General features: G+C 37.7%; 1 protein-coding gene across 5 annotated transcripts in view; it reads right to left on the bottom strand.

The window, feature by feature from the left end:
* The window catches only part of UEVLD (UEV and lactate/malate dehyrogenase domains), a 54,367-nt gene that overhangs the window by 3,245 nt on the left and 23,417 nt on the right, over positions 1 to 27,705 (bottom strand). For 2 of the 5 annotated variants that reach the window (XM_065937262.1, XM_065937266.1), the window contains 7 exons: positions 24,088 to 24,223; positions 23,267 to 23,385; positions 18,944 to 19,046; positions 13,265 to 13,435; positions 12,087 to 12,260; positions 3,370 to 3,433; positions 1,296 to 1,419 (listed from right to left, as the gene is read on the bottom strand). In XM_065937262.1, the coding sequence (XP_065793334.1) occupies positions 1,296 to 1,419; positions 3,370 to 3,433; positions 12,087 to 12,260; positions 13,265 to 13,435; positions 18,944 to 19,046; positions 23,267 to 23,385; positions 24,088 to 24,223 (891 nt within the window). Of the gene's footprint in view, positions 1 to 1,295; positions 1,420 to 3,369; positions 3,434 to 12,086; positions 12,261 to 13,264; positions 13,436 to 18,943; positions 19,047 to 23,266; positions 23,386 to 24,087; positions 24,224 to 27,705 lie in introns of those variants that run through there. The other 3 variants (XM_065937263.1, XM_065937265.1, XR_010663414.1) reach the window with 3 other exon arrangements.

The raw sequence follows: 27,705 nt of genomic DNA, 5'->3' as shown, positions 1-27,705 counted from the left end.
TCTCCGTATTTCATTGTCCCCATTCCCCCTCCTGGACATGGGGAAGGTCAGCACTGAAAGGGCTAAGCAGCAGGCTTTGGTTCACGGATTTAACTCCTTGGTAAAGTAAATTAGGCAATGCCAAAGGTTGTGGATTTGATCCTTGGAGGAAATGTGGGCCTTACAAAATGGAAGAGTAAATTCTGAAGAGTTTTATTGAAGAAATAAAAGATATTTTTTATATCTTTCTTCCTGGAGACCCTCCCTGTCATAACTTTGTTCCTGTTGGTTTAGTTAAACATGGAAAGTTAAGATGTTGTGTCCACCTGCCTTGGAGCAGACCCAGGTCTGAACTTTTTCAAATCCTTGATGCATTTAACTTGAAGGATCTGAAATATGCAAGCACAGGTCACATAGTTCAGATTTATGTTCTACTGGAGTAAGTTTTTCTTTAATGTCTGAAAGCATAGTTTTATGGTAGTCCTTTTTGGGAAGAACCCAGTAGTATCTAAAATTATTGGCAAAGTTAAATATATTTTACATAAGAAAGCTTTTAGAATGTTCAGAAGTAACTGAAAAAGTGATGAGTAAATGTTTAGGCTGAGATAATTTATTTCAATAAATCTTTCAAAAGCCTTATTTTAAAATGCTGTTAATAAATTTCTGTGATTTTTTTTCTTTTTAAATTTGTTTTCCTGAGAGCATAGCTATTTGTTTTTATTGCAAAACAATAATAATAATAAAGCAAACTCTCAAAAAAAAGAAAGAAAAAAGATTGTTAGAGTGGATTCCCAGGGGAGGGGCTTAACATGGGCTCTGAGTGCAGTCAAATTTGGTAACCTGTTTTCAGTTTTCCCTTCCATGTTTTATTTCCCTTCCAGTATTCCTAAGTTTTTATGAATATTTGATTAAGCATTTGTGCCTCATCTTAGCTATGCTTTAGGGACTTTATACTTGGAATAAAGCAGTAAAGGACAACCTGAACTGGAGAAACAGACTGATGACCAGCTAAGACCAGTTGGCATGTCAGCCTGGGGTGACCTGGCTGGCTGAGGAGATAAATGACAACCAGAAGTTTATGGAATATATAAATGCTTTTTGGGTATTCCAAAAATTAATGGGGGTGAAGGGCAACCTGGTAGAAGTCCAGATTTCCCATAGCCAAGCAAGATAGGGGTTAGACCAAACTATCTTCTCCCATGTGTTACTCTAAAAGCTGGTGATACTGAAGACACCAGGTTACAGTGTGAACAGCACTTTTTTTGTTATATTAATACTATAAATATTTAGAACTATGATGAGAAAATAGCAATTACCTTTGCTAAAACTGATACAGAATGTACTTTCTTTTTATCATTCACAATACTGTCAAGCAGGTCAGCTACTGATAGTCCAACAGACCATGATCTTTGACCTTTTACCCTTAATAGCTCCATGGCCCTAGGTTATAAAAAACAAAACAGACAAATCATGATTTCAGAAAACGCACAACATATGTATGTTTAGTTTTAGCTTATGTATAAGGTATTAATTAGATATTTTTATGACACAGAAGAGTTATATAATTGTTAGGAAAACCAGCAGATAGCCCAGTAATTAAGCTTTTCTTAAAATATTAGGCAGTGCACAGTGAGTCAATACAGATGGCCTAATAATATAAAAAGATGCTTACCACCACTAATACTTACTAAATATGAGCTAAAACAATAAATACATCAATTTTGCCCATCAAAATTGGCAAAGAATAAAAAGACTAATGGGCTTCCCTGGTGGCTCAGCTGGTAAATCTGCCTGCAATGCAGGAGACCTGGGTTCAATACCCCTGGGTTGGGAAGATCCCCTGGAGAAGGGAAAGGCTACCCACTCCAGTATTCTGGCCTGGAGAATTCCATGGACTGTATAGTCCATGGGGTTGCAAAGAGTCGGACATGACTGAGCGACTTTCACAAAAATACTGATAACTACTTTTGCAGAAGTTACAGAGAAACTGGCATTTCCATAACTGCTGTTCGGAGTGCAAAATTATTCAAGTTTTTAAGAGGAACATTTGGCAACACCTGATCTAGAAACTACTCTTCTAGGAATTTGTCCTATACCAATATGCTCAACTGTGCAAAGATACACATATAAGTATGTTTGCTTTGTTGAATACAGAAAAAACTTTGGAAACAATTTATCCAAAGAGGACTTGTTAAATAGATCACTACCAAATGTAGCACCATATAGCTCTTGACAAGAACATAAAGTACATTTATGTGTACAATATGGGGAAATATCCAACATTTATTATTAAGGAAATAAAGCAAGTTGCAAGATAATACGAATAGCATAAATTTATTATAAAAGCAACAATAATGATGATAATCCTTGCAGAAGCATGAGAAACCAACGTCTGGATACATGGACACTAAATTGTTAACCGCGGGTGTTTCTGGAGAATGGAATTACCCCTGTTTTTCACTTTTCACTTTACAGATCTCTGCAGTAGCTAAAGCTTATCTTTGCTGTACACCAGAAACTAACACAACATTGTAAATCAACTATACTTCAATTAAAACAGGAAGTTTTATGAGCACATATATTCTTTTTGTAACTAATTAAAAATTATACAAATCAAACAAACATGTTTGAATTCATTCCTCTTGAAAGCTATAAATGCAGGATTATATAGAGAAGCAGATTAGAATGGATTATACAACATACTACTGTTCTCAATATGAGACTATTCTTTCCAGTTGTTACAGTCTAAAAACCATAAACTGAAGGTTTAAAAACCTAAAATCACCTGAATCAGAATTCAGGAAAGGATGTTATATTAAGAGACAGTAAAACAACAAATGGCATGAAAATATATAGTATGTAGAGTCCAACCTATGGGTTCTAGACCCCTAGAAGGCTTCTGAACAAACACAAAAGATTCAAGGATCTGAGGGTTATACTTGGTTTCTGCCTGAAATTATAATGGGGGTTATCCATTCACATTAGACTAATTTCCAAATATATTTTAACTATGATTAATAAATACATATTGATTTTTAAGTGGTATGGGCCAATTCTCCTCTACCTTTAAGAAAATAGCCAATATCTTCAGATACAGGATCCTGTATCCTAAATATAGAAGTGGTAAATCACTGCCTACAAATAAGGAGGCTATTCCACCCTTTAAAAAGTCAACTGCATATCTAAATATTAGGCTTGCACAACACTCTTGGATCTACTTTGAGGTAAGAAATCAAAGAATAGAAAATACTGCTCCCATGCACTCTGGATTTGTCCATACTAGTTAGTTTTGTTTGCAGAAGCCTGGTAAGTACATGCCATGCAAACAGCCGTTAGCTATGAATTGTATGGTTTTTAGTTGGATACATGCAAATCTACATTCAGCGTTACCTGTTGGACAGCTGCATCTGAGAGTCATGATTTGTTACTTCCTCTTGGCCACTCCATATGGGCACTAAAAATTAAATGAAAAATTGGTTATTATCTTGTCAATAACTCTCTAAGGAATAATGTGATAAAGGATCATTTGCAGTCAAGGGTACCTGTATCAAACTTCATGAATATTTCCCCCCTTCTGGATGGTTACATACTTCCACTGGTGGCACTAACTGTGCTGTACTGACTGCCTGGGGTGAGAAGACATGGAGCCGTAGTTCCCTCAAAACATGATCCCAGAGTCTACCTGCAGCCCGTTACCTATTCTCTCTCAACAACACTGGGCCATTTTACTGACTGAGTAGAAAGACTTTCTCAGCAGGCAGTGTATAATAGGCTCCCATGTGCTGTAAGCCCTTGGCATTTGCTCCCCTGGGAACCACACTGACTAATTTCTATCACCAGATGACAAATAATTTGGTCACCTACAGCTTCCCTGGCAGCTCAGCTGGTAAAGAATCTGCCTGCAGTGCAGGAGATCCCTGTTTGATTCCTGGGTCGGGAAGATCCCCTGGAAAAGGGATAGTCTACATACTCCAGTATTCTTGGGCTTCCCTGGTGGCTCAGGCGGTAAAGAATCTGCCTGCAATGCGAGAGACCTAGGTTTGCTCCCTGGGTTGGGAAGATCCCCTGGAGGAGGGCATGGCAACCCACTCTAGTATTCTTGCCTGGAGAATCCCACGAACAGAGGAGCCTGGCAGGCTACAGTCCATGGGGTCACAGAGGCCAGATACGATTGAGCAACTAAGCGCACACACGCTGGACGAGACTGTTAAGAGAGCAGGGTCCTGTTTTCTAAGAGCATGTTTGGGTTTTCCATTTCCTCTCACTGCACCATTTATAAAATCAATTTAAAAACTCAAAGCTATACATGTGACATAGATATTTATACTTTAATACAAAATTTAAAGTAACATTCTGAAACCTTTTTAATAGTCAATGATTTCTCATCACTGTGAAGACATTCTTTGATACAAATCTTTGGGTAGGCAAAATAGAAATACATTCAGATATGTAAGACATATTTTACACTTAACAAGTCTTCTTTTTCTTGTTTTATTTTTTTGCTGCACCGTGCAGCTTGTAGGATCTTAGTTCCCTGACCAGGGACTGAAACCAGGCCCCGGCAGTAAAAGTGTCAAGCCCTAACCACTGGACTGCCAGAGAATTCCCATAGCTCTTCTAAACTGCATTAAAAATGAGGTCAATTAGTGATTTCTCAGCATCAGCAACAAAGGACACCTTCCTTCCTCAAACTGATTGTAAGATTCCGGGGGGGCAGGGATCATGTGTCCTTCTGTGTCTGTCCTCTGGCACAGATTCTCTACCAAATGAAAGAATGCACAAGAGGTAATACAGAATCGACCTCACACACAATCCGTAATTATATTAAACAAAGAGGAAAACATACTTGGAACGGTTAAGTTGGAAAACATGGAAAAGTTTTAGAAGGTTTTTTTGCTTTTATATACATATATATTTGTAGATATTAAAAATCAGTTTTCATCTTTCTCTATGGTTCCCTGATTATTTAATGTTAATGGGGTCACTAGAGATTGCAGTTTATATCTTTAAGTTTCCCCAGGACAAAGAATGATTGAGCTAGAAAGAAATGAACACTATCGAGATGAATAGAATGGCATATGGGATTTTGTATCTCCCCTTTTTGGGAGAAGATGATTATGGCTTTGACTTTACAAAGATTTTCCTATGAGAAGAATTCGGAAGGCTGAAGTGAAGGGGAAATCATTATTCCCTAATAGAAATGAAGTTCACAGCAGTACCATGGCAAACACTTGAGGACTACCCCTTTCACTGTAACAGACTAGATGATTTGTGGGAGATCCTCAAAAGTCCTCAAGGAATGCAGCAGCTTCCAGACAGACACTTGAGCATCTCTGGTTCAATTAAGTAAGATTAAAAAAAAAACAAAAACCTCAGCATCAGTGTCTATGTCAATGACAACCACTGAAGGTCATAGAAGTTCTTATATTAAGTAAAAAAAGCAAAACCAAAAATTGTTACATGAAGAGTACAAATGCATGTGGAGAAATTAATAAGGGTCTTTTTTTTAAATGTTTCATTTGAATAGGACTATACATGAATTATTTTCTAAAAATAAGTTTGGTACATTATTAGTATATTCACAATAGACAGAAAATTGCAGGGAAGTGTCTGCTAGATGAACAAGCATTTACAGACCTTAGGAAAATAAATAAAAAGGGAAAGGTAGGTATGGGAAAAGAAAGGACACCAAGATGTCTGGAATTTAATTATGAGTATTACTGCTATTATTACAAACATAATCACGTTTCATCTTTCCTCTCTGAGTTTAGAGTTTTAAGAGCCATGAGAAAACAATGTTCAGAGAGATGGAGAAAGCTTCACTATATTCAAATTTGCTTCTGACACAGTCATTAGGATTTTCAGTTAAGTTTAGATAGACTTAATTATTTCATTTTTTGTTCACTTATTGCCCAACTGTTCACACTTCCTAAGTGTATATTTATCCTAGTTTAAGGATCCCTTTCAAATATTGCATCTAATCAATCCTTATCTTTCTGGTTCTGTTCCTTAAGAATAGTAATCCTCTGGTCCCAAAAATTTTAATAAAAAATGACCATGGGATTTTTTTTTTCCATTACACATAACACCTACCCCTTAGGTAAGACTGATGCATACAGCAGAAGAGCTAACACTGTTTTGAGGTCCAGTCCCTGGATTTCTAAAACATCACTTGAAGGAGTTACCTGCACTTTACATGATTTCACTATCACAGCTAAAAACAGCAGCTCCAAATCACATGTTGTAATTAATTTGGTGGAGCATAGCAATGACCTATGGTTACAAAAAGATGGTATCAAGATCATTCATTCACTTCAAAACATATTTACTGAGGCCATTCCAAGTTCAAGAGTTTACAGTCTGGTGGGGTGAAGACAGGTAAACATGCAATTATAACACTGTGATAAGGAGTATAATAGAGGCATGAACTTACTTAACCTGGAGAATTAAGGAAGGCTTCCTGGGAGAGATGGCACTCAAGCCCAGTCTTGAAGGATAAGTAGGACTTAGCCAAATGAATGGATGTTCAGGGAAAGGAAGTATCAGGTGCAAAGGCAAGGAAGCTTGAGAGAGCATGAGCCCCTCAGGAAGCTACAAGCTGATCATGTGACGAGCATAAACTGCTTGTCAGATGGCAGAAGATGAGGCTCAGGAAGGAAGCAGGAAACAGATCCTGAAGGGTCTTACATGTCATGGAATTCTTCCCCACGTCATGCTGTAATTGTCATTTGTGAGGAAATAACTAAAGAGAATAATTTTACTTACACATCTGTTATTCTTATAACTGTTTCTAAATCTTAATGTTGCCTATTTCGAAGTGTAGTTTTCCATGTCCCTTTGCCAATTTTCTCTTCCTCACCATCTTTCCATCTTGATCACTGTCATAACAGCTACCATTTACTGGGTGTTTATCTGTGCCAGACACTATACTAATGGCTTAAGAGAAATTATCTAATTAAGTCACCCCAAGAAAAAGCACAGTTTTGCAGTCAGACCCAGTGTTCAAATCTCAGTTCTGCCCTTACTATATGTGTAACCTTGGACAAGTTGTTAAACTCACTGAGTCTTAAGCTTCCTTGTATATTGATTTGGAAAAAACCACCACCTCCTTTTTGGGGTGTTTTTAAATTTTAAATGAGATTACAAAACATTTAATACACAGACTAAGCACTCAATAAAAAAATAATTCTAATTTTGCTATGGTGTCACCCATACAAAGACATAACCAACTGGTGTCTACACATGAAACCAGCAGAAAGTGAGTCGCTCGGTCATGTCTGATTCTTTGTGACCCCATGGACTATAGCCTGCCAGACTCCTCTGTCCATGGAATTCTCCAGACCAAAAACAATGGAGTGGGTAGCCATTCCCTTCTCCAGCAGATTTTCCCAACCCAGGAGTGGAACCCAGGTTCTCCCACATTGCAGGTGGATTTCCTGGTGTCTAAGCCACCAGGGAAGCCCAGCAGAGGAAAACCAGCAGAGGGAGCCTCTAACCCAAGGGAAGACTACCTATCAGCGCATGCGTGCCTGCTAAGTCACTTCAGTGTCCGACTCTTTGCAGCCGTATGGACTGTAGCCCACCAGGCTCCTCTGTCCACTGGATTCTCCAGGCAGGAATACTGGAGTGGGTGAGCCATGCCCTTCTCCAGGAGATCTTCCCAACCCAGGAAATGAACCAGCATCCTTATCTCCTGCATTGGCAGGTGGGTTCTTTACTGCTAGCACCACCTGGGAAACCCAAGAATACTAGAGGGTGTAGCCATTCCCTACTCCAGAGAGGATCTTCCCAACCCAGGGATGGAACCCTGATCTCCTGCATCGCAGGCAGATTCTTTACCATCTGAGCCACCAGGGAAACCCACCAATCAGTGGATGTAATTATTTCTGAAACAAAGTAGAAGACATGATAAAAAGTGCTCTGACAGCAGTCCAAGGCTCAGTGGTAAAGAATCCACCTGTAACGCAGGAAATGCAGGTTCGATCCCTGGATTGGGAAGATCCCCTGAAGGAGAAAATGGCAACCCAGTCCAGTCTTTCCTGGAAAATTCCATGGACAGAGGAGCCTGGTTGGCTACAGTCCATGGGCTCACGACAGGGCATGAACATGAGACAAGACTAGACATAGGGAGATGGGTTGTGGAGTACGTAAGTAGTTTCACTGGCATTCATAATGTTCTTAATTGAGTATGGATTCATGAATGTTTGGCCAACTATGTTTTAAAACAAATATATACATTATATATAATATATATATATTCTCTGTATCAAATATTACATAAACTATATTTAAGTAATCTCAATTCACATCCATCTACATCTATTTCTAGTTCAACTTGAGAGTTCCATTCCTTGTACTTAAAAAAAAAAATTATTTATTTATTTATTTTTTGGCTGTGGTGGGTCTTCGCTGCTGCATGTAGGCCTTCTCTAGTTGCAGGGAGTAGGGGCTACTCTTCCTTGTGGTGCATGGGCTCTAGGCACAAGGGCTTCAGTAGTTGCAGCTCTCAGGCTTAGTTGCTCCAAGGAATGTGGAATCTTCCTGGACCAGGGATGGAACTGGTGTGCCTTGCATTGCAAGGCAGATTCTTAACCACTAGACCACCAGGGAAGCCCAGTTCCTTGTGCTTTTACCCTGCTTCTCTTGGACCTCTCTATGGCTCATCAATACTGCCTATTAGAGTCACTTTCTGTATCAGTCTCTAACCTGCCTGAAGACAGGGTCTTTATTCATTTATGTAGCTCCAAAAGCAGTCAGCAAAGTGTCTCAGGTTTACTCATTGAGTCACACCATTCTTTATTTTCTCTTTATAATTTGAGATATTCATCTAACCATAATGTAAAATGTTCTTATTAATTCAAAAATTATAATTTAGGGGATTGGTTACATTTTGGTATTCCAGTACTTAAAAAGAATGAATGATATCTATATATGTTATTCTGCAGTCATTTCCAAGTCACAACAATTAGAAAGAAGGCAAGGTGGAGAATGATGTATGATATATATTTCATATGCTTGTCCTTACACAGAACATTTCTAAGAGGTGGCATTGCTTCTAGAGAGAGGGACTAGGTGTCTGGCATAGAAGGGAGACATTTTTCACTACATTATCCTTTTGTACTACTTAATTGTTTTGCAATGTGAATGTACGACTTAAAAAGTCGTACATTCAAAAGCTGGTCAAAAGAACAGCTTAATAATTTACCCTTTCAATAAGGAGAAGGTACACAGACAAAACTCAAATTGGATCAGAATAAACAGCAACTTATGAAAGAATAAACATCTTGAGACAATATATGGTTAATTGCATTTAGCTAGCAAAAGCTTTTAACTCAAAGGAATGAAGGAATCTGTGCGATGATGTGATCAGGAAAAACTTCAAAGCATAAGTAAGAGGGACTTAACTGAGACCTTGAAGAATAAGATTTGAATATGCTGAGTGAGAAGGAGAAGGGATTATGAAAAAAGTAAACACAGTGGGCACAGATCCCTGTGGCTGAAGCAAAGCTGTGGGGCAGGGCCGAGATGCACAAGACCTGGTTTTAGTCCTTCTCTGACCTGAAAAGGCTCTTGGAGTGGTCACTCCTACTATTCCCGCATTCATTGCTGACTCCCTACCACAAACTGTAATCCATGGCCCTTTGAGTGGCTTCCAGCTCTCTAACAACATGACTGCCTCCATAACTATAACTGCGAAGGAAGATTAGGGCTGTATTTTGGGACTACTTGAATAGCAAGTAAAAGAATTTAATGATTTGGTCAGAGGAAGCCTGTGAAAGTTTTTGAAAAGAAGAATGTGATTTAGGAAGACTGAATTAATATGTGAAACATACTGCAAACCCTGTAAGTTTTAGCTAATATCATTATTAATTTGGCATCATTTATAGGGTACTAGAGGGAAAAGAGCAAATTAACTGGGAGATTTACGATTATCAGACAGGCAAGAGATTAACATGGATCAGAACTCAAATGGCAAACATTTGGGGTCTTGGGTTTATTTGAATCCCTAGACATGTTACTCAGATAAATCTCATCCAAGTTCTTATTTGCTCCCCTTTTCTCATTCTATTGATTAGTCTTTAGTGTCAGTAAGCATTTTGAGCCTGAAAAGCTATGTCTGCTTGAATCACGTAGTCAGGTTTTATAAAGGTTTATTCTACTGCCTGAGTCAGTCTAGCACTGAACTTTCTAGGTAGCCAGTGCACATTTATACAGATTTTAAATCTTCCTCCAGTTCTTGAGTTAAATGATCACTTCCTTACAGGCAGAGAAGTTCTTTTCCACATTGTGCTCTCAGCATCTATAGGATGAATAAAGTAGTAATAATACACTTTAAGAGTCAGACATGACTTAGCAACTGGAACAACAACAATACACTTTAAATGAGGAAGTAATGAAATTCCCTCCAGATTACCTTTTCAACATATCACTCGCATGCTCAAATACCTTTAATAGTTCCCCTCTGCCTGATAATCTTTCCAACCCTTTATCAGGTATTCAAGAAAAAAATACCTCCAAAATGAGTTACCAATGAGTTATCAACCAAGCTTATCTGGTTGAAACTCTGCAACAACCTGTCTAGATTTTTTTATCCCACGAATATGCCATACCTAAGTGTGTGCCTTTGCATGTTTTCCCATTCCTGGAATGTCTCTTTCACTCTTTGCCTGTTTATTTGAATCCTATTCATTCTTCCAAAGTGCAGTTCAATGATGGCCTGCATAGAATTTTCTCCAGTCATTTCAACCCATGTTAAATGCTCACTTGTAAGTGTCTAAGCACTGGAAATCTAAAATATATTCATTCTGGCCCTTAATAAAGAGAATATCCTATACTTTTAATGTCAGCCAAAATAGCTTTATTAAAAAATTTTTCTTATTGCTCTAAAATAATTTTTTTTAAAGATTTTTTGATGTGGACCATTTTAAAAATCTTTATTTAATTTTTTACAAGATTGCTTCTATTTCATGTTTTGGTTTTCTGGCCCCAGGCACGTGGGATCTCAGCTCCCCAACCAGGGACTGAACCCAACCCTCTGCACTAGAAGGCAAAGTCTTCACCACTGGACCACCAGGGAAGTCCCTGGAATAATTTTTAAGAATGGTGAAGGAAGAGGCTTTGCTCTGTGCCTCTTCTGGATCACACTGACATCTTACAGTAGTGAGCAAGTATACTTGTTTAAAATGAATAAAATTGAGCAAGCTCAGGAAAAAGCACTTTTATCACCAGACCAACCTGACTTTATAGCATGAGAGAAATAATAAAGAAAAAAGAGGTTATTGAATTAAATAGGGAAAGCAATCTTATGGGACAGGAAAAAAGGCTTTCAAATCTAGGGGGACTAGATTTTATGAATGGTTTCTATGGTAGGGACAGAGCATAAAGCAAGTAGCTGGTTAAAAGAAAAAAAGGGGGGGCCTTAAGGGTTAATAGAGTGATATTCTGTGTAAAAGGTGAGAAAGAGAAAGAAGTATGCACCTAGGGAGAAAGTCTGGACTTAGGAAAAGTAAGCAAGACTGCAGGATGGGAAAGTAAAGGAAAGAGTTCTGTACATGCTGTGTGTGTGTGTAAAAGTCACTCAGTCATGTCTGACTCTGCGACACCATGGACTGTAGCCCGCCAGGCTCCTCTATCCATGGGATTTTCCAGGAAAGAATGCTACAGTGGGTTGCCATGCCCTCCTCCAGGGGACCTTCCAGATCCGGCGATTGAACCTGGGTCTCCTGCATTGCAGGCAGATTCTTTACTGTCTGACCCAACAAGGAAGACCTATGTATGCTTTAGGGTTTATTTAAATGTTGCTCTCCAGAAAATTAAACTTTTAAATTCATCCTGGATGCTGAAATTCAAATACAAAATATAAAAATAAAAATATATAACCTAAGGAGTCTTGCCTTTTATTTACAGAAAAGTAAATACAATTAGAATGACACGTTTGTAGAGTTTATTCACAATACAGGGGGCCACACACAAAAGGCACTCAAATGTGGAAGGAAAACCAACTTGACTCCACAACTGGAGTCCCCAGAACTGTGCATATGTGCATACCATGGCCTCTGATGATGTAGATTATCAATACACATAACTAACAAACATGTATTTCTTACCTTTGTCTTCTCCCTGCTCACCAATAACCCATACTTCTTTTCCTGAAGTCTGTGCCTTCAAGACATTTGTAATAATATATTGTAATCTCTGTGAATCCAGATTGCACCCAATTCCAATCACTCGGTTTGCAGGAAATGTACTCAGTTTCCAAGTCACATAGGTCATGATTTCCACTAAATATTACAGCAAGGTGAAAATATAAATTTATTTTAAAAAATATACTTCTAGCCTAGTTCCTAAACAAAATATTTTAATAAGTATATCAAAACCTGTATATATTATTCTTAGGTCTTAAATGCACTATAAAGCATTATTTATTTTTAATATATATATAAATTTATATTAATTAACAATTAAAAACAACTAACCAGTATTCAGCATTTTACATAACTTTGTATTAAATATAAATTTTTAAGAGTGGAAAACAGATCATGTCCTAGAGCAGTTAAGGATGAAAGATGAAAACTGGGTATAGAAAACCAGAAGATAATTTTTTTCACTGATCAAGTTCTCTTCTACATCTAGCTTAAGGTGAATTTCTTCCTTGAAATTAAAATACTGATTCATACACCACCACCATGTAGTACAACATTATCAACAAAAACACAACTATTTTTTTATTCTGTGCCAAAAACATGTCAGGAATTTAAGACCAACGTCTTTCAATTAATTACTGTAAGAAAACAAGTGAAATGCCTATCATACTCCTCTATTGGGAACATTAAAAAAAAAAATCTGTTCACTCATTTGAGTCCAGTACCATCTAATCCTTTGAAAAAATTTCTCAAGTAATTTGAGAAACAATTTAAAGTAAAAAATGTTAAAAATCCACTCTGGCGTGCTCACTCTAGCATCTTATGACACTTCTGAGTTAATATCTTTCCTATAAGATATTGCATCATGGGCGTTTAACTGTTTTCTCACTGTGAAAGGCATGGCTAACATATTAAAAGTAGTACTGCATAAAAAATTGTTAAGTTGTAACCTTCTAGTTAATGCCAGTCAGTAGTAGTAACTGGCTGACAGGATGTGGAAAGTGCTGCCTTGTTCATCAAAAGAGCAATTTAACTGAATACTCCAGCTGTCCCTTTATAACCCTGTTTTATGACTTTTATCAGAAATGGCAATTCTACTGAAGCACTGGGCCATCAAATTCATTTAGAATAAAACCTTATACCTGGTTGAGATGCAACGAGCAGGATACCGTGCTGACTATAATGTCCCAGAGCTGGGACAAGGGCTCTGAACATGTCCACATTGCTCTGTACCACATCGAGGTAGGACTGAGAACTACCCAGAGAGTTGACTGTGAAGATCACCACCTTGGAATGAGCAGAGGCAGACAAATCTAATGAATAAAAAGAAACAGTCTGAGCTCAAGATAAAGGTTTTAACCAAGTTCTTGTTCATCAGGTTTCTCTTTTCTGCAATTACACAGCTTTTAGCAGTTGCTTCCAGATCAGGATGAGACAATGCTGAGATCTGTTCCAGAAAGAGAATTAGAAGCAACAGTGTATCCCAAAGGAGGAAAGAGCAGAAAAGATAAATACATTTAGAAAAATATGCTATAGGCAGAATGCACCTATAATCACTTACATCACTGATTTTTAAACTGTTAAGTTTGGGAGTCCTAGAGTTCCTTGAAAGTGACTCAGAGACCATGCAGGAAGAGTAAAAAGTGGAAAGATGGCTGGCAGGCACAGTTTCATGCTATTTACTTTGACCTCTGCAAGCAGTGCACTGCTGCTTGTATCTGCTTTATTTATTAAGGATTCTACTCCAAAGAGGAAAAAAATGATTTGAAAATCTTTAAATAGTGTTGGCTCATTTTCTACTTTTTCTTACGTTGAAGTCCAGTATCTTGGTTTTAGGTTCTTCTAATGGGACTTACATATAAGCAACTGTTATGACGTAGGAAAAGCAGTTCAGAATTCATGCCTCTGACCCTTATGCACACTTAAGCTATTTTACAACTGCATTACTTTCTATTACACAGTATGTCTTGCAGTAAACTGAAACTGAAGTCACTCAGTCGTGTCCGACTCTTTGCGACCCCATGGACTGTAGCCCACCAGGCTCCTCTGTCCATGGGATTTCCCAGGCAAACGTACTAGAGTGGGTTGCCATTTCCTTCTCCAGGGGATCTTCCCGACCCAGGGATCAAACCCAGGTCTCCCGCATTGCAGGCAGCGCTTTGCTGTCTGGGCCACCAGGGAAGCACTGTCTTGCAGTAAGTACATGCCGAAACAGTGGCCAGAATTGTCAGCATCAGAAACAGCGGAAAAATAATAAAGTAACTAGAGAGATACCAGTTCAGTCAACACGTATAAATCTTTATTAGCATCCTAGTGAGACAATGAGTAGATTCCAGGGTTTACAGTCTTAATTAAGCCTCTTAAGGCCATTTTTCTAAACAAGCCGAAGAAGGGAACCTGTGTGCAATGTGTCTGTGAGATGCATTATCCAATTTTAGTTCATATTCTGACACAATTGTGGGAGTAGAGATCCAAAAAACTGAAGTCCTAGATTTTAATTATGTTTCTTGATGAGTACTCTTAATTCCTATTTTCTAATGCTCAGAGGAAAAACCTGGTGATGAGTCTAAATCTCAGTACTAGAAGACATGAGAAGTGAAAGGTATATAGTTAACACTTCCATACCACTTCTATGTGCCAGGTACTGTTCTAAGACCTTGACATGTACGTACTCATTTAATGTAATCCACAACACACTGTGGGGTCCATATCATCCCCATTTTATAGATGAGGAGTCTGAGGCATAGAGAAGTTTAGTAACTTGCTCAAAGTTATAGAGCTAGTAAATAGCAGAGTCAGAAGTCAAGCCCAGGCAATCTGGCTTTACAGTGCTGTTGAACATTATGCTGTATTTAGAAACTCAGTCCTATACTCATAAAATGAAAGGAAATTGATATCTGGAAGGATGAGGGAGCTTGTCCATATTATTAAATATCAGTGAATGGTTAACTATGACCCTACAACCAAGACAGGCCCCAACCTATCTTGCCAGGATTTTTCTTTTCTTTTCCTCCTGTAGCTTCCTCTACTTTGAATGATGGAAATGCCCTCACCCTCAATGATGACTCTAAAGGAAACAGAGCAATACCAAGTGCAAGAAAGGCTTCCTGCTTCAAAACCTTTTACTCTCTCCATAGGCCTGGGGTAGACTCCAGGCTTCTGTAAGTTTAAAAAGCACACAGGTGATTTTCACACAAGTGATCAACCTATAACCCACTGACTATTGAACAAATTTTACTTTGTTCTGTATGTCAACAACAACTTATAATATTCAACTACTGAACTTTTTTTTCTCTAGGCACAGACATACCCTTACACACATTTTTGCTCATGTATGCAGAGACTATTTCTGGAATGAATCATAAGAAATTGGTAACAAACTTACTTGAAATGCCAGTGTGACTAAAGCCACAATCTCTCTGAGCAATCTATAAAATAAACTAAGAGCAGTAATGGGATATGAATACATGTAAATTAGCTAGAATACATTACTGATTCCCTGAAAAAACATGGCATCTATAATTATTACTAAAAGATAAGAGACCAACATAATTGTGTCTTCAGCCAGGAAATGACATGATCAAAATAATATCATAGGATAATTATTCTATTAGCTCTGTTTAATATAAAAGAAATCAGCAAGAAGGAAACAGGAACCTTCTTAAACTACTGGTGAGAGTATAAATTAGTACAACTCAAAAATATATATTTTAAAAAACACCTTTTGTGAATTCCCTGGCAGACCAGTGGTTAGGACTCTCTGTGCTTCCACTGCAGGGGGTAAGCACTGAATCCCTGGTCTGGGAACTAATATCCTGCATGCCTCAAGGCACAGCCAAAATTAAAGAAAAATTTTACTTAAAATAAATAGAAACAACTTTTGACCCAGTAATTCTACTTTATCCTATTGAGTAGAGAAATACACAAAGATTTTTACATCACAATGTTCTCTGTAGCATCATTTGTAATCACCAAAAAACAAACAAACAAACAAACAAACAAAAAAATTAAATGTCTACCAAGAGGAGATACTCATCCATATGATGGAGTATTATTAAGAAGCTGTTCAAAAAAAAAAAAAGAAGCTGTTCAAAGAAATACAGGTATTTAGATCTCTATGTGCTGTTAATAATGATCTTCAAAATGATACTATAAATTCATCAATAACTTTAACACAGAATTGCCGTATGACCCGGTAATTCCACTTCTGGGGACATCCCTAAAGGAACTGAAAAGAGGTGTTCAAACAAATACTTGCACATACATGCTCATAGCAGCACTACGCACAATAGCAAAATGATGCAACCCAAATGCATAGCAACTGACAAACAGATAAATAAAATGCGGCACATCCACACCACAGAATGTTATTCAGCCACAAAAAGGCGGGATGCACTGATACACGCTACAATATGGATGATCCTGAAAACATTCTCCTAAGTGAAAAAAGCCAGGCACAAAAGGTCACATGCTATATAATTCCATTCGTATGAAATATCCAGAAAAGGCAAATCCACAGAACAGGTCAGTGACTGCCCGGGCCTTGGGGAGAGGGAAAATAGGGTAGTGATTGCTTAAGGTATGGAGGGTTTCCTTCGAGGGTGAGAAAAATGTCCTGGAACTAGATAGTGGTGATAGTCGCACAACACCGTGAAGTGCCCACCATCCCTAATGTAAATTTACGCATATGTATTGTAGCACAATAGAAAAAAAAGGGGATAAAAATATTACGTGCAAAAAACAAGTGCAGAACCAGTTTCCTCAAACTGACTCCTAAAGCAACTACTCTTTTAACAATTCCTCACTATTTCTCCAGATTTAGTCTATGCACACACTGTTTGTTTATGTATATATAGTATGTTCATTTGCAGGGTCATATACACACATGTATATCCTTCTCCAAAGTATTTTAGCAGCTATCTTAAAAAATCCAAACGGAGCAAAGTACAACCCTAGGATGATCATCAATGTCTGTCATGATGGGGCATTAGTAAAATGTCAAAATGAGCTTACTTTGTAGTAATTATTAATGTGCTTTTCCATATCATAGAACATATCTGAGATGTTAGTAACATTAAATCACTTCATATAAAAGTAATTAAACTGTTATCAGGAATATGCAATCAAAATTAACAAGGGGAACATGAAAGTTACCCCAAAATAGTCCTCATTCATTCAAAACTCCTTACTTGGTGGCAAGCACCAAACCCTATATATCTACTCCAAGGACTGTGGTCTTTCAATTACGTGAAAAAACAGTTACTGATGGTTAATGAGACACACAGGAAGAAACAGTTTCCTCAGGTCCTAAATGGGCTCACAGCCTCGAGGGTCCATGTACTAAGCAGTCTCTCCTGGAGAGATTTGGAAGGGTTAAGAGGTCCCTTAAGAACTTCAGTACCTGGAAAGGGCAGGCACAAGACCATACTCAGCTCCCCAAAGGATCCTACAAAAGGATCATTAAGGCAACTATTGTACTCTTTCCAGAGAAGGAAAATAAATCCATTGTATCTTACAGGGATCAAGAGACTTGCCACAACTACTATATTCAATATTTATAACCTATAGGTACAATTTCAACTTTTCAGATCCACTGTGGTTCTTAGTACATTCAGGCTTGTGAAATCATATGCCTCAATATTTCACTTGGAAAATATGGTTAAGAAGAGACCTGCGTAAGGAAAGGCAAAGGAAAGCTAAGCAACTATAACATATTACAACCTGACTCTAGCTATAATCTGTTTTCTGAGACTAAACATTCTCTAGTTCAATGATCTTCCAATTTTTTTGATCATGCATCCCTAGTAATAAAGTAATTTTAATCCCCAATCATATTTATATTCACCTACATATATATGTGTCTATACTAATATATTACATACATTGTTAAATAGATGCAAATCTTCCGAATTAAAAAGAGGAAATAAATATTACTTTTTAGCATTTTAAATTTCATTTATTAGTGATATAAGCTCTCATTTTGTTCCTGTTAAAATTCACTTTCACAATATATTTTTAGTGAAATCAATGTGAATTCAATTTTTTTTAAAAAAAGCCTAGGGTTAGCACTTTGCTATATACCAAGAGGTATATATTAATTCCCATTTTACAGATAATAAGATTGAACTTCAAGAGATTATATAATCTGACAAATGGCAAAACTAGTATGCAAACCCCAATCTGTCTAACTCTAAAAACAGTGTTATTAACCAATATATTATGAAAAAGGAAGCATTTAGAGAAAATAATGTATACTAAGGTGTGAGTCAGTTACCAAGAATAAATCCTTCCAACCAATACGAATGTTATCTGCTTATCTCTTATTAACATCATTAGTTGTAATCACTCTATGACTTAAGGCAAGTTCCTTAATTTATATGAATCTTAGTTTCCCAATATGTAAACTCAAGGACGTGGACTAGGCGATCTTTAAGATGCTTTCAGCATTAAAATTCTAGGACTCCAGGCAGAACAAAGAGAATTTTTAGGGCAGTGAAATACTGTTTGATACTATAATGGTAATACACCTTTGATTTGTCCACACTCATAGAATACACAGACCAGAGTGAATCCTAATGTAAACTACGGCCTTTGGATGATAATGACGTGCCCAGGGAGGTCTGTCAATTGTACGCCTCAGGTAGGGGACGCTGACCATGTAGAGCCCATGCATGTACAGGGCAGGAGGTGTACAGAAAACCTCTGTACCTTCCGCCCAACAGCACCCTGAACCTGAAACTGCCCTAAAACATAGTCTACAAGAAACTGACTCAAATACAGAGGCAAACAAGGCACAAATCTTTGAAGCAGAATAGCCAGACCTTTGCTGATCTCCACATTAGGCAGGTTGAAGATGTCAAGGTCCATCATCCCTCCTTTGGTCCCTTCTGAGAAGTCTAAAAGGACTAGTTTGTCTGCAATGCCCTGGACAGTGCAAAAACAAAAAGAACAGTATTACACTGAACATGGCCAGTTATTCAGATGAAATTTATTCAGAGATGAGAGCTAAAGAATGTGTTTGTGTGTGTGTGTGTGTCTACTCAGGTCCTCAGTTGTGTCCAACTCTGTGACGCCATAGACTGTAGCCCGTCAGGCTTCTCTGTCCATGGAATTTTTCAGGTAAGAATACTGGAGCAAGTTGCCATTTCCTACTCTAGGGGATCTTCCCAACCTATATCAGTTGCAACTCCTGCATTGGCAGGTGGATTCTTTACCACTGCGCCACCTGGGAAGCCCAAAGAAGAACATACATAGGCCTTATGTACTCTCTTATGAAGGAAGTAACACAACAGCAATAAAAGGGATATGCAAGCATGAAAACAATATCATGCACTTGAATGATGTGATCCTTTCGCTTAACTAAAAACTGTGTCTAACCCTTTTGATGAAAGTGAAAGAGGAGAGTGAAAAAGCCGGCTTAAAGCTCAACATTCAGAAAACTAAGATCATGGCATCTGGTTCCATCCCTTCATGGCAAATAGATGGGGAAACAGTGGCTGACTTTATTTTTCTGGGCTCCAAAATCACTGCAGATGGTGACTGAAACCATGAAATTAAAAGACGCTTACTCCTTGGAAGAAAAGTTATGACCAACCTAAACAGCAAATTAAAAAGCAGAGACAAAAAAATAAATAAATAAAAATCAGAGACATTACTTTGTCAACAAAGGTCCATCTAGTCAAGGCTATGGTTTTTCCAGTGGTCATGTATGGATGTGAGAGCTGGGCTATAAAGAAAGCTGACCACAGAAGAATTGATGCTTTTGACCTGTGGTGTTGGAGAAGACTCTTGAGAGTCCCTTGGTCTGCAAGGAGATCCAACCAGTCCATCCTAAAGGAGATCAGTTCCTGGGTGTACTGATGCTGAAACTGAAGCTCCAATACTTTGGCCACATGATGCGAAGAGCTGACTCATTTGAAAAGACCCTGATGCTGGGAAAGATTGAGGGCAGGAGGAGAAGGGGATGACAGAGGATGAGATGGTTGGATGGCATCACCGATTCAATGGACATGGGTCTGGGTGGACTCTGGGAGTTGATGATGGACAGGGAGGCCTGGCGTGCTGTGGTTCAAGGGGTCACAGAGAGTCAGACACGACTGAGCGGCTGAACTGAACTGACCAGGGTTTAAACAAAAAGTCACAAATTGCAGGTTTCTTTTGATGGGATAATAAGTAATAAAGACGACATGGTGCACTCAATATGTTTGCTGCTGTTTTTGAGTTTGTTTTTGTTTTGTCATAACTTCCATTCTAAAGAATCTAGAGTGATTTTTTGGTCTATTTTAGCACCATTGGTCATTTAGCATTTGGTTATTTTAGCACCATTTGGTCATTCCTAGCATGAAAGTCAACATTAATGTCAAGTTTCTCTAAAGAAAACAAAAAAGGTAATAGACATAGAGCTAAAACAAAACCAATTATCATGCAGTTCTCTCTCCCAGAGATCTCATGGAAAATACTCCACATGCCGGTAGACAGCTCCCTGGGTACCATGGTGGGTTGACTGTACATGACGGCATAGAAATTCCTGAGAGTCAATTTACCTTTGTGAGAGTCCTTTTTCCAAAAAGTAAAGGACCTGAGCATCTCTCCTAACTTAGAGCTTCTCAACCTTTAAGAGGTCACCATTTAAAAGATCAGTGAGGCACACTGATCACGAGGGATATTTTTAAACTACAGATCTGGAAGAGGGCCTGAGATTAGGCATTTCTAATAAGATCTCAGATGATGCCAATGCCACACACTGGGTAGTAAGGATATAGAATACAGGATCCATAAACAGACTGCCCAGCCTCAAACCCTGGCTCCTTTTATTAATAGTATGATTTGGGGCAAATTGGGTAACCTCCCTATGCTCTGGTTTCTCCACTTGTCAAACGACAGTAATGATAGTACCTAAGCCATAAGGTTGTTATAAAAATGAATCAAGTGTTTAGATGAGTGCCTGGTACCTAGCAAACATTTAGTAAATGTTAGTTATTGCCATTATTATGACTACTACTGCACTAGCTGCATACTGTTGCACTATTTGAATACTGTACCTCTTATCAAAATATTAACTATTTTCCTTTTGTTTTGCTTTTTTGGGGCCGCATGGGCATGTGGGATCTTTGTTCCCCAACCAAGGATCAAACTCGTACCTCTACATTGGAAGTGCGGAGTCTTAACCACTGGAATGCAAGGGAATTCCTCAGAATACTAATGTTTAAAAGGAAAAACAGAAAAAACTTTCCATCTAGACAGTTCACAGACAAATACTGATAGTGAGACTTTAACCATTAAATATGACTTTAAGGGGCCTTCTTGTGCTGTGCTGTGCTCTGCTGGGTCACTCAGTCGTGTCCAATTCTTTGTGGTCCCACAGACTGCAGCCCACCAGTCTCCTCTGTCCATGGGGATTCTCCAGGCAAGAATACTGGAGTGGGTTGCCATGCCCTCCTCCAGGGGATCTTCCCAACCCAGGGATCAGACCCAGGTCTCTCACACTGCAGGTGGATTCTTTACCATCTGAGCCACAAGGGAAGCCCAAGAATAAGGTAGCCTATCCCTTCCGCAGGGGATCTTCCTGACCCAGGAATCGAACCAGGGTCTCCTGCACTGCAGGAGGATTCTTTATCAACTGAGCTACCAGAGAAGCCCACTTACTACACTTAAACTTACACTAACTCAGTTCTGTTAGGGATGCCAAAATGAGGTTGATGTATACATTGTTATTAGCAGCATAAATTACTTCTGCCTGTTTGAAGAGGAATCTAGCAATATATAATAAGTACCATAAAAACTATTCATGCCCTCTCACTCATAGTACTATTTCTGAGATTCTGTACACCTAAAAAAAAAATTCAGACAAGAAAATAAGCAACTTCTAAGGCAATGTTTATAGAAATACTCTATTTAGTAACAAAAGATCTGCAAACATTTCAAATTCCAATTAAGAAGGAAGAGTGCATTCAGATGGAGGATGGAGGAAATGAAACTATAATGTGCTACAAGTTAGCATATATTGTCCTGAATAGTCTGCTTTTAAAATCTTCTAGCTCCCTAGATACAATTTCACTCTTTGCTGAAGTAGAACCTACCTCCAAGACATAAGTAAATCTTAAATAGAAAGAGACAAATTTACACGTCAATCAGATTTTAATAGAACAGAAACTCAAATACCAGCTACCAAACAAATATATCAAGGGAAAGCCAGTCTATTTTGGGCTACATTGCTCAAATGACACAGACATGCTATTACCACGACACTGGGCCCGGGAGGGTCTTCTCAACCTCCCTGCTGCTGCCGCTGCCAAGTCACTTCAGTTGTGTCCGACTCTGCAACCCCATAGACGGCAGCCCACCAGGCTCTGCCATCCCTGGGATTCTCCAGGCAAGAATACTGAAGTGGGTTGCCATTTCCTTCTCCAATGCATGAGAGTGAAAAGGCATGTGAGAATTCTACCACTGAACCACCCATGCCATGAGAGTGAAAAGGGACCGTGAAGTCGCTCAGTCGTGTGGGACTCGTAGCGACCCCATGGACTGCAGCCTACCAGGCTCTTCCATCCATGGGATTTTCCAGGCAAGAGTACTGGAGAGGGTTGCCATTGCCTTCTCCCATGGAGGGAGATTTAAGCCTTTCTAAAAATAATTTATATAGAAAAGATCCAGTAAAAAAGGATTGATGAAAATATAGACATATCTCAGACCACTGTAAAATATCAAATCAGGAACTATGATCCTAAAAGAAAGTGGAGTAATTACACAAGAAAAGGCAATTTAAAAAAAATGTTAATTTTAGAAAGAGCTAAATTAAGTATTATATTAAATAAGAGTTTAATTAAAGCAGCATGACTCAGAAAACACAAAAGCATTTGTGACTAAGTCAGATGAGTGTCAACCTGAGGTTCCCTTGGATTAGGATGATGAGCCCATTGTTCAAACCAGGTTTTCAAAGACTAGTCCATGTCTAACTACTAATTATGAAACATTACTAATGACAGCTTTCAGCTATTTTTTTGTCAACTTACTAAAAATATTTTAAGGCAAAATGAGGTTTTCCCACATGACAAAATAAAGCCATTATTTCCTGAGTGTTAAAACAGAAACTGCCTAAAAGTGTAGCAATATGACGTGTATTTATAACCACTATGCTTACGTACTTTGGCTGAAATTGCTAATGTGCAGGCAATTCCCAATTCTCCACCTCCAACCACGGTAATTTTATTGACTGTTTTATTCTCACGATTTGCCCAGTTCTTTGAATTTATATCTGAGACACCTAAAAAGAAAAGTAGATTATCATAATTTTTAAATAATATCAAAAGTCTTTTTAGCATTAAAAAAATACCAAACTTTAATAACTTGGACAAAAAAGATGGTACTAGGCACTCCATACAGGCATTCAAAAATATTTTTGAACAAATGAAATGCAAGGAAGACAAGAATCTCATATTAAATACTTTACTAGAGGCTACCACTTTTAAAAGAAAATGCCTTTTTAAGCTTTAAGAAAATAGGATTTCCATAATTTTGAAAAAAATTGTGACTCTTACTGCTCTAGTCTAAAATGCAAAAAAATGTTTAAAACTTACTAAATTGTTGCAAGCATGGTTATTTTCCTTTGTCCTCAATGAAAAACAATGAGAATCACAGATTCTCTGGTTCAATATACTGAAGGAGGCAAAAAGCTACATATACATATAATGAAAAAGGTTTGAGATCATTAATATTTATCAAGTGGTTTTGAACAAAACAAATTATTTTATCTGTCAGGATAAAATTAATCTTTCACATTTTAAGAAACCATATTAATTGGAACTATATGGTAATACCCTATGATAAATACATAGGAATTTTTTAATCCAACACAATTATGTATATATATAAGCATGTATTTATTTACAGAAATCAAGTAGCAGAGATAAAGGATATTAGTGAGAAACTGTAAACTCATAACTCTATTATTAACAAAAATACAAACCTTCAGTAATTTTTGCAATATAGGCTAGCAAGTCTACCTGCCGTGCCTCGTCAGATGATGACAGAGAATACAGGGGAAGTTCCTCTTGAAATTTGGCAATCATTTCTTTAATTAATCCAACAATGACAGATTTAGGCTACAGAAAGCACAAAGGGAAAAGTTGTACAAAAATTTTGCTAAGGAATACTACCTTATTAATCTATACATTGTTAGAGGTAGCCAAAAGAATACTGCATAATGCTCTCTATTTTTGGAAAACCCATAAAAACCTATACAAAAATTAGATAGTACCTTTAACTGAAAAACTTAATTCTTTTAATTAAAAAATACAGGGAGAAATGCTAAAACCACATCTCCAAAAAGTGCAACAACAGCATAAATGTGTTTACTAGTAGAGTACCTATATGTGGGAAGTCTTGTCTATCTGCCTTTTAAAAATTCTTTTATTTTTAAATAACTGCAGATTTACAGAAAAGCTGGTAAAAAAATAGTACAAAGAATTTTCATATGTTCTTCACTCAGATTGCTCAAATTTTAACGTTTTATCACATGTGCTTCCTCAGTGCCTTTTCCTCTATTTTCTGAACCAACGGAGAATAAACTGAAGCTACAATACCCCTTCACCCCAAATACTTGAGCATATATCTCCTAAAAGAAAAAACAAAACACTGTCCTATACAGCCACAATCAAATTAGAAAATTAATGCTTATAAAATATTTATCTAATCCATTACTGCTTATTTGAACTGATAAAACAACCTTAATGAGAACTCTCTGAGCTTCGGTATTATTAGCAATATGAATAATAAATTCCAATAAATATGAGAAACAAATGAGCTAATGTATGTAAATTATGTTGTGAGTGCAAAATATACGTTTATTATTATTATAAGGAATACTTAAAGTGGTTTGCTCATTTTAAAAATTGCTTAATTCTTCAATCTGAGTTTCACTCTTTATAAAGACAAAGATGCCATTAGAATAAAAACACTAGAATACTTTTAAAGACCAAGCAGATAACATAATATGTGAAGTTGTCAAGTGCAAGAAAATTTGGGGAGATGGTCATTGTAGCAAATTGGAAAGAGTACACGTACAGTCACTCAAACTTATATTAAGAACATAACAAAACAAAGCAAAACAAAACCTCTTTGCTGTCCAAACAAAATTCTGTAGGCCTAAGGCTGCACACTGACTCTTGGGGAAAACACCTGCAATCCTTAGCCTAGGTGACCTCCAGATTCCTTCTAGCTCCAAAACACTATATAATCATATTAATACTATACAATTTCAGCTGCATGTGGGTCTTAATGCAGTACTTTTAAAATCATAACTCATACTTTTTTGAAGTGAAATATAGCTGATTTACAATGTGGTGTTAATTTCAGGAATACAGCAGAGTGAATCAGACATAGATATATAGATACACAGATTATAGACATAAGTATATCTATCTGTCTAGTCTCTTCCAGATGCCTTTCATTATAGCCTATTACAAGGTATTGGAATATAGGGCTTTCCTGGTGGCTCAGTGGTAAACAATCTGCCTGCCGATGCAGGAGACACGGGTTCGATCCCTGATCCAGTAAGGCCCACACGCCGGGGAGCAACTGAGCACATGTCACAACTACTGAGCCATGCTCTAGAGCTCGGGAGCTGCAACCACTGACCACACGACACAACTATTGAAGTCCGTACGCTCTCGAGCCTGTGCGCGCAACGAGAGAAGACACCACGATGAGAAGCTCGTACCCTGCAGCATTAATCAAGACCCAGCACAGCCAAAGATGAACAAATAAATAAACATTAAAAAAGGATATTGAATATCGTTCTCTGTGCTATCCCGTAGATCTTTTTCATCTATTTTATTTATGTAATTTTATTTTTTGGCCACATGGCGCTACATGTGGGATCTTAATTCCCTGAACCACATACCCTGCATTAGAAGCACAGTTTTAACCATTGGACCACCAGACTAATCACTACGTATTTTATATATAGTAGTGCGTATATGTTCATCCCAAACCCCTAATTTATCCCTCCACTCCCCCTAAATGTGATTCTTCTAAACAGGGCCATTTAAATAATGTATCTTCTTTAAGACTAGTTTTGGCTTATAACAAAGAGGTTCAGAATAGTAAAGTGAAATCAACACTCTCTGAACTGAAACCAAGCACAACCTCGACTAGATTATAGGACTACCTCTGAGTATTTATTAAACTAACTATGAAGAGAGATGCCAAAGTACCAGAAAGAAGAAATAGGGAAGATAAGTTCACACAACAGGGCACAGATGTAAAAAAAAAAATAAGTCTTTTGTTTAAAAGAGAGTAAAAATGGATGAAGGAGATAGACAATTCAAAAATGAAGAAACATACATGATAAATAAATACATGATAAGATTTCAATTTCTCAAGTAACCAAAAAACTAAGTATTAAGATTAAGACATCAATTTTGTCCTTCCAACTAACAAATTTTTATCATGCCCTAGGGAAAACCACTAGACCATTCAGGTATGACCTAAATCAAATCCCTTACGATTATACAGTGGAAGTGACAAATAGATTCAAGGGATTTATCTGATAGACAGAGTGCCTGAAGAACTATGGATGGGGGTTCGTGACATTGCACAGGAGGCAGTGATTAAGACTATCCCCAAGAAAAAGAAACGCTAAAAGGCAAAATGGTTCTCTGAAGAGGCCTTACAAATAGATGGGAAAAGAAAACAAGCAAAAGGCAAAGGAGAAAAGGAAAGATATAAACATCTGAATACAGAGTTCCAAAGAATAGCAAGGGAAGAAAAGAAAGCCTTCCTCAATGATCAAAGCAAAGAAATAAAGCAAAACAATAGAAAGGGAAAAACTAGAGATAAGAAAGACTATCTCTTCAAGAAAATGAGAGATAACAAGAGAATATTTCATGCAAAGACGGGCACAATAAAGGACAGAAATGATATGGACCTAACAGAAGCAGAAGATATTAAGAAGAGGTGGCAAGAATACACAAAGAAGAACTGTACAAAAAAGATCTCTATGACCCACAATGCCACGATGGTGTGATCACTCACCTAGAGCCAGCCAGACAACCTGGAACGCAAAGTCAAGTGGGCCTTAGGAAGCATCACTATGAACAAAGCTAGTGGAAGTCATGCAATTCCAGTTGAGCTATTTCAAATCCTAAAAGATGATGCTGTTAAGGTACTGCACTTAATATGCCAGCAAATTTGGAAAACTCAGCAGTAGCCACAGGACTGGAAAAGGTCAGTTTTCATTCCAATCCCAAAGAATGTTCAAACTACCGCGCGATTGCCCTCATCTCACACACTAGCAAAGTAATGTTCAAAATTCTCCAAGCCAGGCTTCAACAGTACATGAAACGAGAACTTCCAGACATTCAAGCTGGATTTAGAAAAGGCAGAGGAACCAGGGATCAGATTACCAACATCCACTGGATCATCGAAAAAGCAAGAGCATTCTGGGAAAACATCTACTTCTGTTTTATTGACTATGCCTTTATTTTTATTGACTAAAGCCTTTGATTGTGTGGGTCAAAACAAATTGAAAAATTCTTAAAGAGATGGGACTACCAGACCACCTTACCTACCTCCAGAAAAATTT

The sequence above is a fragment of the Muntiacus reevesi genome, chromosome 5 (genome assembly GCF_963930625.1).
Source record: "Muntiacus reevesi chromosome 5, mMunRee1.1, whole genome shotgun sequence".
NCBI classification, from domain to species: domain Eukaryota; kingdom Metazoa; phylum Chordata; class Mammalia; order Artiodactyla; family Cervidae; genus Muntiacus; species Muntiacus reevesi.
The sequence above is the reverse complement of the archived record's forward strand: the minus strand, read 5'-3'. Positions and strand labels throughout refer to the sequence as shown.